Source organism: Mobula birostris, chromosome 2 (genome assembly GCF_030028105.1).
Source record: "Mobula birostris isolate sMobBir1 chromosome 2, sMobBir1.hap1, whole genome shotgun sequence".
Classification (NCBI taxonomy): Eukaryota; Metazoa; Chordata; class Chondrichthyes; order Myliobatiformes; family Myliobatidae; genus Mobula; species Mobula birostris.
Genome location: NC_092371.1, coordinates 210,867,849 through 210,889,301, shown reverse-complemented (window position 1 = coordinate 210,889,301; position 21,453 = coordinate 210,867,849). Strand labels below are relative to the sequence as shown.

The 21,453-nt window shown below is 41.5% G+C and overlaps 1 protein-coding gene across 1 annotated transcript in view; it reads left to right on the top strand.

The window, feature by feature from the left end:
- LOC140194038 (trifunctional enzyme subunit alpha, mitochondrial-like) overlaps positions 1 to 18,418 on the top strand; it is a 56,677-nt gene extending 38,259 nt beyond the window's left edge. Inside the window, exons 16-20 of the mRNA XM_072251400.1 lie at positions 7,845 to 7,913; positions 9,747 to 9,942; positions 12,581 to 12,695; positions 15,633 to 15,778; positions 17,761 to 18,418. Coding sequence (XP_072107501.1) covers positions 7,845 to 7,913; positions 9,747 to 9,942; positions 12,581 to 12,695; positions 15,633 to 15,778; positions 17,761 to 17,906 — 672 coding nt within the window. The 3' untranslated portion in view covers positions 17,907 to 18,418. The remainder of the gene's footprint in view (positions 1 to 7,844; positions 7,914 to 9,746; positions 9,943 to 12,580; positions 12,696 to 15,632; positions 15,779 to 17,760) is intronic.
- Positions 18,419 to 21,453: the final 3,035 nt, after the last annotated feature.

Here is a 21,453-nt window from a genome sequence, read left to right as displayed (position 1 = left end):
CATGAGGGAGGTGATAGGCAGCTGAAGGAGGGGGCAGAATGAAACTGGGATGGGGGTAGTGAGGGGGAGAGAATTACCAGAAGTTGGAGAATTCAGTGTTCATACCAAGGGGCTGGAGACTACCCAGACGGTATATGAGGTGTTGCTCCTCCAACCTGAGGTTGGCCTCATTATGGCAGTAGAGGAGGCCATGTATGGACATATCCGAATGGGAATGTGAAGCAGAGATGAAGTGGGTGGCAACTGGGAGATCCCGTCTGTTGTGGCAGACGGAGCGGAGGTACTCGACGAAGCGGTCCCCCAGTCTGCTTTGGGTCTCACCGATGTGAGACCAAGGGTTTAGCTATGGGCGCTTGCATGTGCCCCAGCTACGCCTGCCTCTTCGTTGGTTATGTGGAACAGTCTATGCTCCAAACCTATACTGGTACTGCTCCCCAACTTTTCCTTCGCTACATTGACGACTACTTTGGTTCTGCTTCCTGCACCCATGCCAATTTCATCGACTTTACTTCAAACTTCAACCCAGCACTCAAATTCAGTTGGTCTATCTCGGACACTTCTCTCCTGCTTCTTGATCTCTCAGTCTCCTTCTCTGGAGACAGACTGTCCACTTACATTTTCTATAAGCCCACTGACTCTCATAACTACCTCGACTATACCTCTTCCCACCCTGCCACATGCAAAAATGCTATTCCCTATTCCTAGTTGTCTCTGCCGCATCTGCTCCCAGGATGAGGCTTTCCGTTCCAGGACATCTCAAGTACCCTCTTTCTTTAAGGATCGTGGTTTCCCTTCTGCCGTCATCAGTGATGCCCTCACCCGCATCTCCTCCATTTCCCACACTTCGACCCTCACCCTATCCTCCCGTCACCACAACAGGGACAGAGTTCCCCTTGTCCTCACGTACCACCCCCCCCAGCCTCCGGATCCAGCACATTATCCTCTGCAACTTCCACCACCTTCAACGGGACCCCACCGCTAAGCACCTCTTTCCCTCTCTACCCCTCTCCGCTTTCCGCAGGGATTGTTCCCTCCGCGACTCCCTGGCCCACACGTCCTTCCCCATGGATCTCCCACCGGCACTTATCTCTGCAAGCGTAAGTGCTACACCTGTCCCTACACCACTATTCAGGGCCCAAAACAGTCCTTCCAGGTGAGGCAACACTTTGCTTGTGAGTCTGTTGGAGTTATCTATTGCATCCGGTGCTCCCGGTGCGGCCTCCATTACATTGGTGAGACCCAACGCAGACTGAGGGAATTTAAAAACTCAAAGATCGTTTTGCTGAACACCTATGCTCTGTCCACCAGAGGAAACAGGATCTCCCAGTGGTCACACATTTTAATACCACGTCCCATTCTGATATTTCTATCCACGGCCTCCCCTACTGTAAAGATGAAGCCACACTCAGGTTGAAGGAACAACACCTTATATTCCGTCTGGGTAGCCTCCAACCTGATGGCATGAATATTGACTTCTCAAACTTCCGCTAATGCCCCACCTCCCCCTTGTACCCCATCCATTATTTATTTATATACACACATTCTTTTTCTCTCTCTCCTTTTTCTCCCTCTGTCCCTCTCACTATATCCCTTGCCCATCTTCTAGGTTCCGCCCCCCCCCCCCCCACTTTTCCTTCTCCCTGGGCCTCCTGTCCCATGACCCTCTCATATCCCTTTTGCCAATCAACTGTCTAGCTCTTGGCTCCATCCCTCCCCCTCCTGTCTTCTATCATTTTGGATCTCCCCCTCCCCCTCCCACTTTCAAATCTCTTACTAGCTCTTCTTTCAGTTAGTCCTGACGAAGGGTCTCGGCCCGAAACGTCGACTCTACCTCTTCCTAGAGATGCTGCCTGGCCTGCTGCGTTCACCAGCAACTTTGATGTTTGTTGCAGACTGAGGGACTGCTTCGTCAAGCACCTCCGCTCCGTCCACCACAACACACAAGATCTCCCGGTTGCCACCCACTTCAACTCTGCTTCACATTCCCGTTTGGATATGTCCATACATGGCCTCCTCTACTGCCAAGATGAGGCCAAACTCAGGTTGGAGGAGCAACACCTCATATACTGTCTGAGTAGTCTCTAGCCCCTTGGTATGAACTTTGAATTCTCCAACTTCTGGTAATTCCCTCCCCCTCTCTTCCCATATCCCAGTTTCACTCTGCCCTCTCCCCCAGCTGCCTATCACCTCCCTCATGGTTCCGCCTCCTTCTACCTACCCATTGTGATTTCCCCTATTTGTTCTTCACCTTTCCTGCCTATCTCCTCCCTGCTTCCCCTCCCCCCACCCCTTGATCTTTCCCTTTACTGGTTTTTTTCACCTGGCACCTACCAGCCTTCTCCTTCCCACCCTCCCCCCACCTTTATAGGGCCCCTGCCCCCTCCTCCTTCAGTCCTGATAAAGGGTTCCGGCCCGAAATGTTGACTGATTGTTTCCACGGATGCTGCCCGACCTGCTGAGTTCCTCCAGCATGTTGTGTGTGTTGCAATGATGAGGAATATGATGGCCCCCCCACCAGTACCTTTCACTGCCACAATACCAGCCTCACAGCCACTACAGTAGCTACACATATGGACACACAGACCCCAGACCCTTGGGTCGCCCCACCAACATCTTCCCCACTCCCACGGGGGGTCACCCTGGAAACATTTCCTACAGCCATAGTCTCTTCACCAATGAAAGAGACGACAGGTTTTTTTTAAAACCTCTGTTTACCCCGTACACACTACAACACCCAACTGGCGGTTTCAGATTTAAACACTCTGGAGAGTGTTTTAGAAAAGCTCCATTTTCGGGGGAGGAAAACGCCGTTTCAGTGTGGACGGAGGATCAAGACGAAGAGCAAAAGCTTCGGTTACGGATTTATCCAGTCTAGTGTGGGACGTAGCTTTAATTAGTTAAATAGAGATCACCATGTGCAGTCAAGGTGTTCCAAATGATTGCAGTAAAAATACACCTGTATCTGGAAGGTCCAACTGCTAGTGTGTCAATATCCTGGCAAAAACTACACCATGAAGCCAAAAGATCACTCAAACTATCTACACGAAAAAGGTTATTGAAAAGTGCAAGTCAGGATATGGATACAAGAAAATTTCCAAGTCACTGAATATCCCTTGGAGTACAGTTAAGTTAATCATCAAGAAATGGAAAGTATCTGGCTCAGCTGTAAGTCTGCCTGGAGCAGTCCATCCTCAAAATCTGAGGGGACCAGTGAGGGAGGCCACCAAGAGACGTGTGACAACTCTAGAGACGTTGCAAGCTTCAGTGGCTGAGATGGGAGAGACTGCACATACAACAATTGTTACCCGGGTGCTTCACCAGTCACAGCTTTATGGGATAGTAGCAAAGAAAAAGCCACTGTTGGAAAAAACCTGACATGAATGCTCGGCTAGAGTTTGCCAGAAAGCATGTGGGAGACTGAAGTCAGCTGGAAGAAGGTTCTATGGTCTGATGAAATTAAAATTGAGCTTTTTGGCCATCAGACTTGTCGCTATGTTTGGTATAAGCCAAACACCATCATCAAAAACAAAACATCCCTACCGTGAAGCATGGTGGTGGCTGCATCATGCTGTGGGGATGCGTCACTGCTGCAGGCCCTGCAAGGCTTGAGGGTAAAATGAATGCAGCAAAATACAGGGGAATCTGATGCAGTCTGCATGAGAACTGCAACTTGGGAATGATTTGTTTTCCAGCAAGACAATGTCCTCAAGCATAAAGCCAAAGCTACACAGGAATGGCTTAAAACAACAAATCCAATTGAGAATTTATGGCTGGACTTGAAAAAGGCTGTTCACTCACAATCCCTATGCAATCTGACAGAGCTTGAGCAATTTTGTAAAGAAGAATGGGGTAAATTTCAGTGCTGAGATGTGCAAAGCTGATAGAGACCTATCTACACAGACTCAAAGACTATAATGCCTGCCAAAGATGCATTTACTAAATACTGACCTGAAGGGGGTGTACATTTTGTGTTCTATATTTGTAATTAATTTGGATCACTTTGTAGAGATCGGTTTTCATTTGACACGAAAGAGTTTTTTTTCTGATGATCAGTCAAAAAAAAAAGCCAAACTAAATCCACGGTGATTCAATGTTGTAAAGTAATAATACACAAAAACTTCCAAGGGGGATGTGAGTACTTTTTATAGGCATTGTACATGGAGAATTATTCCATACAGGAAAATAATTCTCATTTTGGATCTCAAAGGTTCAAAAGTCGAATTTAATGTCAAAGAAATGTATACAATCTGTTGTGTATGTGGTCTGGTTACACAACAATGCTATTAATAAAGATGCTGGAGATGGGAGCTAAGGTTCATGGTTCTTTACTGGCAGAAACCGAACTGGGCACACCCGTACAGATCAATACATGCCTAATAGCGCATGCTCAATACATGCCGAATAGCACATGCAACGACGTGTCCCTACAGTGTAAGGTAGTCCTGTATTATAGTGTAGGCCATACAGTACACAATCTACATCCTGAAATGCTTTTTCTTCGCAAACACCCACAAAAACAGAGAAGTGCCCCAAAGAATGAATGACAGTTAAACATGAGAACTCCGAAGTCCCCACCCCATTTTTTTTCTTCACGCACGTAAGCTGCAGCAAGCAATGATGCCCCCTCCCCCCACCAGCAAAAAAAGTGCATTGGCACCATCACCGAGCCTAAGCATGTGCTAAACAATAGCAAAGACACAGACCAAAGTTACCCCAAAGGCTTCGCATTTCATCCGACATTCGACGAATCACAGGTTCTCTCTCTTCCTGACGGGAGAGGGAGGTGTCCCCCATTTTCACAGCGAGTGGAAGACATAGCAGCCCGGTGGTTTAAGATGTTAAAAGTCTGTTTCGTTGCTTTTTGGCCCTATTTAGGCTACTGATTTTCAAATGCATTTAACTGTTGCTAATTGTTACTTGGATTGCACTACAGTTTGTTTTTACTTTAAAAAGTAAAATAAAAGGCATGAATTTCAATACTCATTGTTCATCAGAAAGTGATTTCCAACCAGTGAATTACTTCTGAAATGCAGAAAATGGTGAGAATTGTGCTCAGTACGCTCCCACAAGAAACAATGTCTAAATGAACAGATAATTTGTCCCTGTTTATTGAGGACTAGATATTGATCAGGATACCTGAGTAATCCATGTTTTCCAAAATAGTGGTATTTATTCCATTCACTTGACATGGCAAATGTGTCACCTGTGCTCTGCAATGGCCATTTTGAGCTCCTAGTTGATGCCATATAGCACAGAAACAGGTATTTCAGCCCAACTTAACCCTGCTGATGGAATTTTCCTGTATTTTTTAAACATAAGATTAGCTTTGTCTGTCACATGTGCAGAGGAACATTGAAACATACAGCGAAACATGTCATTTACATCAGTGGCCATCACAGTCCGAGGTTGTACTGGGGGTAGCCCACAAGTGTTGTCACAATCCTTCTAATCTTATCCAACTCAGCAGATTCAGCCCACCAGATCCCACCCCCATCTGGTTCCATCTCTCCCCTAATGGAACAGCTGCTGGAGAATGATAAGCAGGAACATAAAGGTTACCATCCTGAAATCTGATGCCTCCACATTTACCCCCACCTGGTTTCCACCTATCATCCACCTGTCTCTGTCTTCATTTTACCATTCTCCTTCTCCCACTTGGCTCCATCTGCCCTTAATCTTTCACTACTCTTTGGTCTGGTGATGGTCTATTGGTCCTTGTCTTGCCTTTCCTACACTGTACAGATTGGTTATCTTCCCTCTCCACTCTTGGCCATGATGCAAGGTCTCAACCTGAAATGTCAGCCTTTTCTGCTGCCTCCCTTTCCACCCTTCTCCCACACACAAATGCTGCCTGACTCATTAAGTTCCTCCTGCAGTATCTTTTGCTCCATCACAATATCTGCAGTCTCTAGTGTAGCCAAGAGAAGGCAAGTGCTGCAGTCCATCAGTACTGCACTGCTGTACCAGTCTGGAAGTTATGTCCAGGAATGGAACTTGAACTCCAAAATCTTTTGAAAGAGGAATGAGCCACAACGAGCATTTTTCTTAAATGCACAGCTATTTTCGGAAGTTGAAATGTTGCACACGTTCTTTCAGAACAGAACATGCTGTAAATACCCAACAGATCAGGCAGCATCTATGAAGAATGAAACTGAGTTAACATTTCAGATGAATTTCATATAACTTGTATATGATTATGCACAGTTTCTAATTTACCAGTCATTCAGTCATAATTGTTAAAGGTACTTGTAGAGGACATTGCCCATTTGTAGATAGGTTTGTGAGGCTACAGAGGTGTGGCCAGATTTGTTAGATAACGCAAGAAATTATATTCCCCATGATGTTGGCCACTGTAGTGTATGGAAATTCAACTTTTATCTAAAATTGTCCGTTTAACTATACTATGAAAATGTTTTATGAATTGACTGTCAGCCAGTAAAATCTTTAAAATGGCACAATCTCAGTTTCCATTGCCATAATCCTTATTGGAGGATCGAAATAACTTGGTAATTTTAGATCCCAACTAAATCTGTAAAGAAAATGCCAATTTTCCACATCGGTATTTTCTGTGTGAAATATTTCAATGTTATATTTGTCCAGATGCTAATTTTGTGGATGCTTTTTACTTAATGATACTTTATGAATTGTCCTGGTAGCCTTTGCTGTAATAATCTGGATTTTTGTCAGTCAAATTTAAAATGACTTGGGCATACTTTTTGAGAATTAGTATTTTGAAATTTGTAACTTTACACAAAGGTTTGGATAAAAACTTAATGTTTTGCAACTTGTTATCATGTTAAATAGTTCTTATTTAAAAGTAATTATAAAATTAATTCTAAAATACCGATAGGAAGAAGAAATGTATTTTAACTGATTTGTAGGAAAATTTAAACCATTAATATATTGAGTTGAGAAACAAATGGTTGTGGTCAACTAATGTTTGCCTAGAAACTTTTATTGAAGAGCAACCAAGACAGAAAGATTTGGAAGATAACATAATTGGCCAATGACTTCAGATCAGTGGCAGAAGTGACTGTTTTATGCATTTCAAACTGATTCTCTTTCACTTTGTACAAGAAAGAAACACTGAATTGTTGTTTGGACTCAATGGATAATAAAGACATAAGTGGTTGCTCAAGTGAATCTTAACAAAACCTGCTATCAGTCATTCAGGTTTTCATTTTTCAGTTCACTTTTCTGCAGGCATTGGGGAAAAGGGGCCCTTTGGGCCTGAATGTTGTGGTATCTTATAGAGTTAAGGTTAGAGTAAACAGTCAGATTAAACAATTTTGAAATCAGCATGAACTAAAGGGGAAAGAAATGTGAATAATTATCAACCAAATACAATTATGTTGGTTTTATATTAATTGTCAAGTGTGAAATTTCTTGTGTATTATTTTTTTTCCAAGCCAATATGGAATGTCATGCTAGGTAGAATGCATGCTCTTGGTGCAACAGTCTCTGCATGTTGATTTGATCAAGTCAAAAAGCAAGACACTATTACTTTCTATGGGGTACTTACCAAGCTTTATTTAGAAATGCAGTTACTGAAGTAATGGATGCTCATTTAGAATTTTTTTGTGAAATGTAAGATTGCTGGAAGAGTAACCATTACTGATCAGTTGTTCTCATTTAGATAGTGTTTTGTTTGGATCATTTGTCAACAGGAGCCTTTTCTCATAATAGAGTTGGAGGTTTAAAAATTGATCAGACAAATTGCAATTCTATTCTAACAGAGGTTAACTATTGAAGAAAAAACTTTTAAGGATATGATTTTGTTGGGAGGGCCAATTGTTTAAAAAGTGTATTCTTCTAGAATTGAAAATTGACTTTATTTTCTTCAGGACAGCCCTGGTTTTTATACAACAAGATGTCTTGCGCCTACATTGGCCGAAACACTTAGAATCTTACAGGTTTGTTTAGATTATGTTAGCTTCATTTAAAACTGTTGGTCTTCATAATGGGTTTACTAGTATTTTAATGTAAGTTGGTTTATTATTGTATAAACATATGTACAACATGGTATAAACATTCATGCGTTATAGAGAAGTTTCCAAATTATTGATTATAAATAGAACATTTTCTTGAAAGTTTGAATTGGTTCTGTTGCAATTTTCAAAGTAAACATTGCCTTTCTTGCCCCTCCCCCCCATTTGTGAAGACTTTTATTCTGATTGCAGTTTTAAATCCATGCAAACCACTTTTTCTTAGTTTGTTTAATGCCTTGCTCTTGATCAGTTTCCAATGATTTTGCTTATTACCAAAGTCTGATGATTAGTCTGCATTCTGTGGTTAATAACCAACAACATCCAAACGGAATCTAGTGTGTATAATGGCAGGGCAAGCAGGACTGCTTTTTCACAGTTTCAACAACCTGTGTTCAGTCTTGACCTCCCACGCTGTCTGTGTGGAGTTCGTATGTTCTCTATGTGAGCCTGTAGCTTTCCACCAGCACCTGCAGTTTCCTCCCAAAGATATGTGAGTTGGTAGGTTTTTCAGCCTCAGTAATTCATTCTTCATGTGTGACTCAGTCTGATGAGAGTTGATGGGAATGTGGTGACAAAATAGATGACTGGCATTGACCTGGTTATACTGTAAGTTGCTGCGTGTCAAAATGTGGCACATTTATTTCAGCAACACACACAAAATGCTGGAGGAATTTAGCAGGCCAGGCAGCATCTATGGAAAAGAGTACAGTCGACGTTTTGGTCCGAGACCCTTCAACAGGACTGGAGAAAAAATGATGAGGAGTGGAGGAGAGGGAGAAACACAGGGTGATGGGTGAAACCAGGAAGCGGGGGGAGGTGAAGTAAGTAGCTGGGAAGTTGATTGGTGAAAGAGATACAGGGCTGGAGAAGGAGAAATCTAATAGGAGAGGACAGAAGGCCCTGGAAGAAAGAAAAGAGGGGGGGAGTACCAGAGATGGGCAGGCAAGGAGGTAAGGTGAGAGAGGGAAAAGGAGATTGGGAATGGTGAGGGGGTGGGCGAGACATTACTTGAAGTTTGAGAAATCAATGTTCATGCCTTCAGGTTGAAGACTACCCAGATGGAATATAAGCTTCTTCCAACCTGAGTGTGGCCTCATCGCGAGAGTAGACATATCAGAATGGGAATAGGAAGTGGAATTAAATTGTGTGGCCACTGGGAGATCCTGCTTTTTCTGGTAGAATTTATTTCAGGATTATGTATGACCTATACTCTAGCACTGATCTGCTTCCAGCAAGATGGGGATGGAAATTAAGATAAACTATTTGCATTTATTGAGCTGATACACAGGAAATACACTGGAGTTATATTAAAATACCATACAATTCTGTGACTTGGCCTAAATTGAATCATTCAGTGCCTGCCATCAACGGTTAAATTCAAATCAATGTATCAAATAGAACTTGTACCTGATGATGGTTACATGTTAGGTATAATGAACTGTAGCTGCTGATGACATTAACATTACAAACTGATTTTATTTTGCATTGTAGCATTGTTGAGCCAGTCAGCAAATATTGAAAAATTATGAAATCCTCTGGATAATGAGGATTTATGCATACTTTCACCAGTGATAATGACAAGTTTCCTTCAATGCTGTTTCTTTAACCGTTGACGCCAGGCATTGAATTGAACTCAATGGGCCTTTTTTCAGTCTACTAATTTTAGCAATAAATTTTATGATGGAATGCAGCAAAAATTGTATATATTGAAATAACATTTTTTTGTGTGTCTAATATACCAACAATTTAAATTTCTAGGAAACTGGTGATCCAAAAAAATTGGATTTGGTTACAACAGCCTTTGGGTTTCCTGTAGGCACTGCCACACTGATTGATGAAGTTGGTGTTGATGTAGCAGCACATGTTGCAGAAGATTTGGGGAAAGCCTTTGGCTCTCGATTAGCAGGTGGAAATGTTGAAGTACTGAAAAGAATGGCTGAAAAGGGATTTTTAGGTAACTAACATCAGCTATAAATTAACTTAGCTAAAGGCAAAATATGGAAATGCATTTTTTTATAATCCTCAATTAAAATGCCTGAATGTTCAGTATCTATTATAGTTTTGTGACCATAGCATCACCATTTCTGTTAATTATTTAACTCTTGTCGCAATGTACGGTTAAGTTCTTGAGCTGAGATTCGGTTTTGTGCCAGAAATCAATTTTTTTCCTTCATAATCTATCAGCTGGCTTCTTTTCCAATTTCTTCACTGGAATTTTCAGAATCAGAATCAGGTTTATTATCACCAGGATCTGTCGTGATATTTGTTAACTTAGCAGTAGTTCAATGCAATACATGATATAGAAGAAGAGGGAAAAAAGCAAAATAAAATAATAATAAATAAATCAATTACAGTATACGTTTATTGAATAGATTAAAAAGTGTGCAAAAGAACAAATAAAAAATATACTAAAAAAAGTGAGGTAATGTTCATGGGTTCAATGTCCATTTAGGAATTGAATGGCAGAGGGAAAGAAGCTGTTTCTGAATCGCTGAGTGTGTGCCTTCAGGCTTCTGTACCTCCTACCTGATGGTAACAGTGAGAAAAGGGCATGCCCTGGGTGCTGGAGGTCCTTAATAATGGACACTGCCTTTCTGACAACTGCTCTTTGAAGATGTCGTGGGTACTTTGTAGGCTAGTACCCAAGATGGAGCTGACTAGATTTGCATCCCTCTGCAGCTTCTTTCGGTCCTGTGCAGTAGCCCCCCACCCCCACCACCCCCATACCAGACATTGATGCAGCCTGTCAGAATGCTCTCCATGGTGCACCTATAGAAGTTATTGAGTGTACTTGTTGGCATACCAAATCTCTTCAAACTCCAAATGAAGTATAGTTGCTGTCTTGCCTTCTTTATAACTACATCGATGTTGGGATCAGGTTAGATCCTCAGAGATCTTGACACCCAGGAACTCACTCTCTCCATTTCTGATTCCCCTGAGGATTGGTATGTGTTCCTTTGTCTTAACCTTTCTGAAGTCCGCAATCAGCTCTTTCGTCCTACTGATGTTGAGTGCCAGGTTGTTGCTGTGACACCACTCCACTAGTTGGCAGACCTCGCTCCTGTACACCCTTTCGTCTCCATAAGAGATTCTACCAACAATGGTTGTATCATCAGCAAATTTATAGATGGTATTTGAGCTATCCCTAGCCACACAGTCATGTGTATAGAGAGAGTAGAGCAGTGGGTTAACCACACACCCCTGAGGTGCACTGGTGTTGATCATCAGCGAGAAGAAGATATTATCAGCAATCCGCACAGATTGTGGTCTTCTGGTTAGGAAGTCGAGGATTCAATTGCAGAGGGAGATACAGAGGCCTAGGTTTTGTAACTTCTCAATCAGGATTGTGGGAACGCTGGTGTTAAATGCTGAGCTATAGTCGATGTACAGCACCCTGATATGGGTGTTTGTATTGTCCAGGTGGTCTAAGGCCATGTGAAGAACCATTGAGATTGCATCTGCTGTTGACCTATTGTGGCGATAGGCAGATTGCAATAGATCCAGGTCTTGTTGAGGCAGGAGTTCAGTCTAGTCATGACCAACCTCTCAAAGCATTTCATTACCGTAGATGTGAGTGCTACTGGACGATAGTCATTAAGGCAGCCCACCTTATTCTTCTTAGTCACTGGTATAATTGTTGCCTTTTTGAAGCAAGTGAGAAATCTGCCCGTAGCAGTGAGAGGTTGAAAATGTCCTTGAATACTCCCGCCAGTTGTTTGGCACAGGTTTTCAGAGCCTTACCAGGTACTTGATTGGGACCTTCCACCTTGCGAGCATTCACTCTCTTTAAAGACAGCCTGACATCGGCCTCTGAGACAGCGATCACAGGGTTACTGGGTGCAACAGGGATCTTCACAACTGTAGTAATATACCCCCTTTCAAAGCTGATTTTGTAACTGATTTCAAGCTTTACATCTTTTATTTAAAAAATCCGTTGGTGTGTTCATCATACAATGTCTTTCCAACCAAATCATACCTGACCTCTGCCACCCTGAAATGATTCCAGTGGTCCTTGCACTGATTTCAGTGCTCAGTTCTCTCTGATGCTTTATTGCAAGCTGTGTGAGAAACATTTTTTTACACTTTCCTTCAGTATCATGGTATAATGTTACTTAATCTTCCCCCTTTATCTCAGAATTTAATCACATTTCTGAAATTATAAAGGTTATTTGCTTTATTTTAGAAACCTTAGGTTCTACAGTGGATTTTTTTCCACTTATCTCCCATCCCATAATTTTTCACTATTTATTTCCAAATGTTTACTCATTGTTGCACTGACCACTAATCTCTTAATGCTTCTACTAGCTCTGAGAAACTCTGCTATCAGAGCCACATAATTCTTTAGCCTCCTTCTGTGAGCTTCTCCTTTTACACAAGATAAGTTATCAAGCGACCTAAACAAACTATGAAATCAGATTACTTACATTAGGAGATGGCTAGTATATCAAGGTGCTCACTTCACACATAATAAAATAGAAGAATCATGGAAGTTCTCAGCACAATTGAATGCTGAAGCATGAAAATTTTATTAAAATTCTCAGGTTCGTATTTATTCAAACTAATCAAATTCAATTTTATTTTTTCAATTTCAGGCCGTAAGACAGGCAAAGGTTGTTACCTTTACCAGGCAGGCGTGAAAGCCAAAAATTTGAATCCTGGTGCTAAGGAAATTCTAGATCATTTAAAACTGCCTGGAAACCCTGAAGTGTATGTAAAATGCAAAATATTTTATAAATCCTTCAGATACATATGTTGATAATTTTATCTACATTCTTTCATTTCCATTGTCAATAACAAATTAGATAACAGTTCCAGTGAGCAGGTAAGTGATTTTTATATTATTGCTTCCATTTATATTTTTAATGGATTTGGACTGTCACAAGGAATTTTTGCAGTCAGGTATCTATTTTTGACTATGTTATTAAGTCAGGTGTTGCAAGAAAATGCATAACACTAGCAAGTATGTGTTCCTGTCCAAATCTCACCCCACCAGAGTTACCATGTTCAGAGCTACCTAGTTCTTCTAGTTCTGCTAACCTTAAGATGCTAATTAAACTCAACATTTGAATGAGCTTTTAGCTGCTGGTCTCAATACATTCTGGCACACCATCACTATATGTTTGATATTGCCCCCGTTGAGTGCCTTGTTAACAGAACCAAATCTGCAAGTTTTTGCTGTAGATAATGTTTGTTTTTTTTTTTGCTGATTTTTTTTCCCAGTGGATCAAATTTGCAAACTAGCAAAGTGCTTATTCTTTTCATTAGACCATAAGATATAAGGGCCGGTTGATGGCGCAATGACATCAGTGCTAGAACGAAGGCTTCTGGGTTCAAATCCAGTCGGGGCCGCTCCCGAGTACACTTTCCATCCATGCCGGATGGAGTGTCGAGATCGCAACTCGACCTCGTAAAATAAAGGGAAAAATACTGCAAAATGTCTGTGTGACGACTGGCGCGCCACAGTCTCTCTCTCTTGCTCCACGCCCTGTAAAAGGCATGAAAAAGACATCGTCCCACCAACATTGCACACGCACACGCAGATGCACATGCATGCACACACTCGCCAAAAAAAAGACCATAAGATATAGGAGCAGAATTAGGCCATTTGGTCATTAAGTCTGCTCCACAGTTTCATCATGTGTGATCCATTTCCCTCGCAGCTTCTATCTCCTGCCTTCTCCCCATGATCCTTCATGCCCTGACTAATTAACCTCTGCCTTAAGTATACCCAGTAATTTGGCCTCCACAGCCATTCATGGCTGTGAATTCCACAGATTCGCTCCCTCTAGGTAAAGACATTCCTTCTCGTGTCTGTTCTAAATGGTTACCACTCTATTCAGAGGCTGTGCCCTCTAGTCCTAGATTCATCCACTACAGGAAATATTCTTCCCACATCCACTCTATCCAGGTCTTCCAGTATTCGATAGATTTCAATGAGATCCATCCCTCATTCTTATAATCTCCAGCGAGTACAAGTCCAGAGCCATCAAATGCTCCTCATACCCTATCATTCATGAAATCATCCTCATAAACCTCCTCTGGATGATCTCCAATGCCAGTACATCTTTTCCTTGACAAGAGGCCCAAAACTGCTCACAGTACTGCAAGTGTGGTCTGACCAATGCTTTGTAAAGCCTCAGCATCATATCCTTGCCATTAAATTTTAGTCCTCTTGAAATGAATGCTAACATTGCATTTGCCTTCCTTACCACCACTGAACCTGCAAGTTAACTTTTAGACAATCAAGGACTTACAAGTCCCTTTGCACCTCTGATTTTTGAATTTTCTCCCCAGGTAGAAAATAGTCTACACCTTTATTCCTTCTACCAAAGTATGTGATTATTCTCATTTTGGAGGACCTTGAAGTTCATATTGGATTTGTTCTGGAATTCTGGTTACCCTTTTGTTGTTTTTGATCAGTTATATTGGGGCAACCAATGCAAACTCGGGTGCTGCGGCAAAAAATGGCCCTACGGCCTGCATTGGCTTGCAGTGTGGGGCTGAACTGAACTAAACTGAATACTCAAACATGAAATCTGCAGATGCTGGAAATTCAAGCAACACACACAAAAAATGCTGGTGAATGCAGCAGGCCAGGCAGCATCTATAGAGAGAGGTACAGTCGACATTTCGGGCCGAGACCCTTCGTCAGGACTAACTGTTAGTCCTTTTGAAGGGTCTCGGCCCGAAACGTCGACTATACCTCTTCCTATAGATGCTGCCTGGCCTGCTGCGTTCACCAACATTTTTTGTGTGTGTTGCTTAAACTGAATACTATTGGTTTGATATACGTTATTCTATGTGGTGTTCACTCGCTTTTGCCATTTGCACAGTTCGTTCTTTTTCTCGTGCGCTGGGTGTTTAATGTTTTCTTGAATGGGTTGTGTGGTTGCCTGTGGGGGGACGGTTGTATTCTGTATATGTACTTTGATAATAAATCTACTTTGAGTACATTTTCCTACACTGTGTTCCATCTGACACTTCTTTGTCAATTTTCCCAATTTCGCTACTTCCTCAACACTATCTCCACCTCCACCTATCTTTGTATCATCTGCAAACTTGGCCACAAGGCTATCAATATGTCATCCAAATCATTGACATACAAAGTGAAAAGAAGCAGTGCCAACACTGACCTCTGCAGAACACCACTAGTTACCACAGCTGGTTGGAAAAGACTCCCCCCCCCCCCCCCCCACATCCCCATTGGAGGTTTTTGCTTCCTGTCAGTCAGCCAGCCAATTCTCTACCATGCTGGTATCTTTCCTGTAATACCAGGGGCTCTTGTCTTGTTAAGCTGCCTTGTGTGCAGCACCTTGTCAAAGTCCTTCTGAAAATCCAAGTAAACAACATCCACTAACTCCCCTCTTGCTGTCCTTGCCAGTTAGTTCCTCAAAGAATTCCAACAGATCTGTCAGGCATGATTTCCCTTTAATGCTAACTTTGGCCTACTTTATCATATGCCTCCAAGTACCCTGAAATCTTATCTTTAATAATGGACTCCCAACATCTTCCCAACCCTTGAAGTCAGGCTAAATGACCTATCCTTTCTTCTGCCTCCCTCCCTTCTTAAAGAGCAGGATCATCCTTCTAGTAAAGTCTTTATTTTACAAACGAATTTGCTCATTTTCTTTTCTCCCTCTCAAGTTCAACAGATGAAGATATTCAATTGCGTTTGGTATCAAGATTTGTGAATGAGGCGGTAATGTGCCTTCAAGAAGGAATATTAAGTAACCCAGTTGAAGGAGACATTGGTGCTGTTTTTGGCCTAGGGTTCCCACCACATCTTGGAGGTAAGAAATTACTCATTCTGAAACTACTTTTGTCCAGGGCATTGAAATTTGGATTTTTTTTTTAAAAAAAGATTGCTGCCAAAGTTGGCCTTTGGAGTGCTCTTTAATGCAGAGTGGGAATTTTAAGTTAACTTGTTTTAATAGAAAATTAATTGAAATGTTGACTTGTTAATAGCACCACAATAGTGTAGCAATTAGCGTGACTATTATAGCACGGGGTTCAACACTGGCGTCTTCTGTAAGGAGTTTGTACCTTTTCCCCATGGAATGCATGAGTTTTCTCTGGATGCTCCGGTTTCCTGTCACAATCCAAAGACGTACTGGTTAGGAGGTTGAATGGTCATTGTAAGTTGTCCCATGATTAGGTGAGGTCAGGGAGTTTGCTGGGTGGTGCAGCTCGAAAGGCCGGAAGAGTTTATTCTGCATTGCATCCTCAAGATTTGTTAATAATTGCCATAGAAGTATACTGTTATTTATTCTCCTTGGTGAGCCTAGTTGTGATTTGCTGATAACAAGGTAGTATTATACATAGGAATATCAATGATTTTGGCTTGAAGGCAAAAAAAATTGGCATAAGTTTCCAGTGTTCTGTTACATGAAGGAAAATGAATGGTGAGGTTCCTTTGCATGTTGATTTTTGCCTTTTTTATATGGGCAAATGAAGAGAATGCCAGACATCAATCATTTATTTTTTTCACGGAGGTGAAGGCATTACTGACAGAGCCAGCATTTAATACCCATACACGAGGAAATTGCAGATGCTGGAATTACAAGCAACACACATAAAAGTTGCTGGTGAACGCAGCAGGCCAGGCAGCATCTCTAGGAAGAGGTACAGTCGATGTTTTGGGCCGAGACCCTTTGTCAGGACTAACTGAAGGAAGAGCTAGTAAGAGATTTGAAAGTGGGAGGGGAAGGGGGAGATCCAAAATGATAGGAGAAGACAGGGGAGGGATGGAGCCAAGAGCTGGACAGTTGATTTGCAAAAGGCTACCCAGACGGAATATAAGGTGTTGTTCCTCCAACCTGGGTGTGGCTTCATCTTTACAGTAGAGGAGGCCGTGAAGCCACACTCAGGTTGGAGGAACAACACCTTGTATTCCGTCTGGGTAGCCTCCAACCTGATGGCATGAACACTGACTTCTCAGGCTTCCACTAATGCCCCACCTCCCCCTTGTACCCCATCTGTTTTTTTTTGTATACACACTTCCTATTTCTCTCTCTCCTTTTTCTCCCTCTGTCCCTCTCACTATACCCCTTGCCCATCCTCTGGGCTTTTTTCCCCCCTCCCCCTTTTCTTTCTCCCTAGACCTCCTGTCCCATGATCCTCTCATATCCCTTTTGCCAATCAACTGTCCAGCTCTTGGCTCCATCCCTCCCCCTCCGGTCTTCTCCTATCATTTCGGATCTCCTCCTCCCCCTCCCACTTTCAAATCTCTTACTAGCTCTTCCTTCAGTTAGTCCTGACAAAGGGTCTCGGCCCAAAACATCGACTGTACCTCTTCCGAGAGATGCTGCCTGGCCTGCTGCGTTCACCAGCAACTTTTATGTGTGTTGCTTGAAATTCCAGCATCTGCAGATTTCCTCGTGTTTGCGTTTTTAGTTCTTACAGTGAATGTTTAGTTTTGAGAAAAATGTGGCTGCTTTAGGGATTCCCAAACTTTTTTCTGCCGTGGACCCTCCCATTAACCAAGGGGTCTGTGGACCCCAGATTGGGAACTCCTGGCGAAGAAAGTTAAGAGTTACACTCACTTAGGTAATTGTATGCTCCATACAACCCTTAAGTTGTGCCTTGTAGATAGTGCAAAGCCATTAAGGTATCAAGATGTAGAGTTTTAAATTATATTATTACGGGTTATTACATTTTCCATTCAACCATACAACGAATTATCAATTGTTCTATTAAACAATAATAGCTTAAAGTATCTTAACAGTGCCGATATTACTCTAAATTGATTTTTATGGGGTTTCATTTTCTTTAGGGCCTTTCAAGTTCATAGATTCCTACGGAGCAAGCACACTAGTTGACAAGCTGTTGAAATATGAAAATGTTTATGGTGCTGAGTTCACACCTTGCCAGTTGCTGCTGGACTACGCAAAGGACAAAAGCAAGAAATTCCATCAATAAAATGAAATTTCTGCTTGACTAAACTAAACCAATAAAAATGTACATTCTTTGCTGAATGTGACACTGTAAAAAGGTTGCATTTTGTATACATGATCTAGTTTTATCTGAACAATTTAATATTAAATGACATGCAGTCTAATAACTCTTAATACTGGATCTTTTAGTCCATTTTGATTAGTGCCTTCAATTGCAACTTGTTCGCGTATCTCTTCTACATATATCTCGCTGTTCAATTTTGCACTTAAATTTGTCCAGTTTCTTTGTGAAGCTTGGTAAGTTCATATCAGATTTGTCTACTTATAAGGTAGCAATAAAGCCATTCCAATGCAATCTTTAAAATATAATAATATTTTGACCCTTAATAACTTAGCTGACATAGTATATTTAGAAACAATATTCTGGGTTGGTAATCCACTATAAAACTCTTAAGTAGAAAGTGGGATCCTCTTTAATTTACCTGCACAGAAATGGTCCAGTTTGGCAAATGAATTAAATACCATTTGAATTTAAAATATGAATGTTTGATTTAATGTTATATTTGCTACATTATACAGAACATAAACTGTAAAAATGTGTATTTCCTAACTTGTTTATTTTAAGGTGAAGTAGATCTAGCATGGTCTGACCCTTTCAATGAGATTTTAAGAAAACCCTCCTAACTGTAGATAGCTTCTTATTCTAATTGTAACCCCAGTTTTACAATTAAGGCTAGCACTAAGAAGAAAAGGGAAAATAGTATTACTCAATATTCACAACTTGTTTGGGAACTGTGTATGAGGGCATTTTGATATGGACATGTTAAATTAGGTGGTAGTTGTTGTCTAGGCTAATACAGCAAGGCCGTTGCTTTTTAGCAGTGTGAGCCCAAAGAGTGTCCAAATTAGTGTCAGTTCCCTCAGCTAAGATTTGCACAGGAATTTAAAAGAGCACTTCAATGGTAACACTTTAAAAGATGTCAGCCCTGATATTAGTCTTTTAGCATGACACAAACATCCTAATGTCAAAATTCTTTAATTTGGTCATAATAAAAGTTTCCCACAGCATCAAAAACAAAAGAAAATTAATGTTATTGCTAAATTAAATTGGTGTATATTATGAGAGCAAAAGATGTTCTTTCCAATGTGGAAGTCAAGATTTAGAATTTATTGTATTCAGGAAAAGATGTTTGTGCTTTTGTAACGCACACAAAATGTTGGAAGAACTCAGCAGTTCAGGTAGCATCTATGGAAAAGTCGATGTTTTGGATCGCGCCCCCCCCCCCCTTTTAGGACTGGAAAGGAAGGGGGAAGACAGCAGAATAGAAAGGTGGGGAGAAGGAGTACAAGCTAGAAGGTGATAGGAGAAGTGACATGGGTGGGAAAGATGAAGGGCTGGAGAAGAAGGAATCTGAAAGGAGAGGAGAGTGGACCATGGGAGAAAGGGAAGGAGGAGGGCACCAAGGGGACATGATAGGCAGGTGAAGAGAAAAGACAGGCCAGAGTGGAGAATAGAAAAAGAGTGAAGGGAGAGGGAAAAAATAATTAACAGAAGGAGGAATCTTTTGACATCAAATTAGCATTTGCAGATTCAAATTCTGCGTTGTATTAAGACATTTACTGTATTAGTGTTAATAAATCATTCGAGACTGGGCCTCAAGAAAATTGGATCAGCCATGATGAAATGGCGAGCAGACTCAATGGGCCAAATGGCCTAATTATGCTCCTATATCTAAGGGTCTTATTCCTACTGTTTAAAAAGTTCCAAAAACCTCGGCCTCAGTACCTACCTCTGCAATTAGATCCTCACTGGAAGACCACAGTCTGTGAGGATTGGAAATAACATCTCCACTTTGCTGATAATCAACACTGGTGCACTTCAAGGATGTGTGCTTAGCCCACTGCTGTGCTCACTACACCCATGACTGTGTGGCTAAGAACAGTTCAACTGCCATCTACAAACTTGCTAACGACACAACTGCTGGCAGAATTTCAGATAGTGATGAGAAGGTGTACAGGAGTGAGATAAGTCACCTAGTTGAGTGGTGTTGTAGCAACAACCTCATACTCAATGTCACCAAGACCAAAGAATTGTGGACTTCAGAAAGGGTAAGACGGGAACACCCACCGATCCTGACTGAGGGATCAGATTGGAAAAGATGAGCAATTTCAAGTTTCTGGGTGTCAACATCTCTGTGGATCTATGGTGGGCCCAACATATCAACAAAGTTGCAAAGAATGCATGACAACAGCTATATTTCATTAGGAGTTTGAGGAAAATTGGTATGTCACCAAGGACAATTGCAAATTTCTACAGATGTTCTGTGGAGAGCATTCAAAATGGCTGTATCGCCATCTGGTGGGGTGGGGGACACTGCATAGGATCAAAATAAGCTGCAGAAAGTTGTAAGCTGAGTCAGCTCTATCAGCCTCCCCAAGATCCAGGACATCTTCAAGGAGAATGCTTCAAAAAGCTGGCATCCATCAGTAAGGACCCCCCTCACCCAGGTCATGCCCTGTTCTCATTGTTATCATCAGGAGGGACATACAGGAGCCTGAAGGCACCACACCCAATGATTCAAGAACAGTTTCTTGCTCTCTGCCATCAAATTTCTGAATGGACATTGAACCCATGAATACTACCTCTACTTTTTTTCCTCTTTTTACACTACGTATTTAATTTATATAAATATGCACACTGTAAATAAACTTTCTGTTCCCTCAAGTTGCGCGGGTGCACGGCCACACAGTAACAGAAATGCTACTGCACACGTGGCCTTTTTTGCCGTGCAGTTGGAAATTTTCTTTTATATAATGTGTTGTGCAGTTTTCAAGCTGTGTAAAGAAAATTTCCTGCTCAGAGTAATGGTTGATCCGTACAACTGTAAAAAAGAAATTAGAGGGAACATTGCACATGTTCCACTATCATCAAATTTTGTACCTACCTCATGCCCAGCACCAGTCTGAAAATGTAAATGGCTGTTCACTATATTGCCACTTTTAACCCTAAGATTATGTTTGTTCCGTTACCAAATCCACCTATTTCTACTCAACTGACCATTAACCTGGGGACAAGGTTAATGACTGTTTTACAAACAAAGCATTACTTAATGGGGATATTTCAATGTGGAAGCCATATTACAAAACTGTTGCACTGATGATAGGAGCAAAATAGTTGTAAACTACTTCTGCAACTTCTTTATTTTTTGACTTTTATTTAAATTATGAACTAATCAGAATGTTAGACCTAAATCAGCATTTACCTCACAAAGCTGTCGTCTTCTTCCCAGTTATGCTGATGAATGCAAATTACCTACTTTGCCTATAGTTCATCTTACATTATAGACTTCATCTCCCAAGGTGGTCAAATCTATTTCATCAACATGATTGTTTCTTTTATGCTAGTTCTACAGAACATAGACTTAGTTAATATCAGCAACACACACACAATGCTGGAGGAACTCAGCAAGCCAGGCAGCATCTGTGGAAAAGAGTAAACCGTCTACACCCATGACTGTATGGCTAGGCACTACTCAAGCGCCAGCTATAAATTTGCTGATGACACAACTATT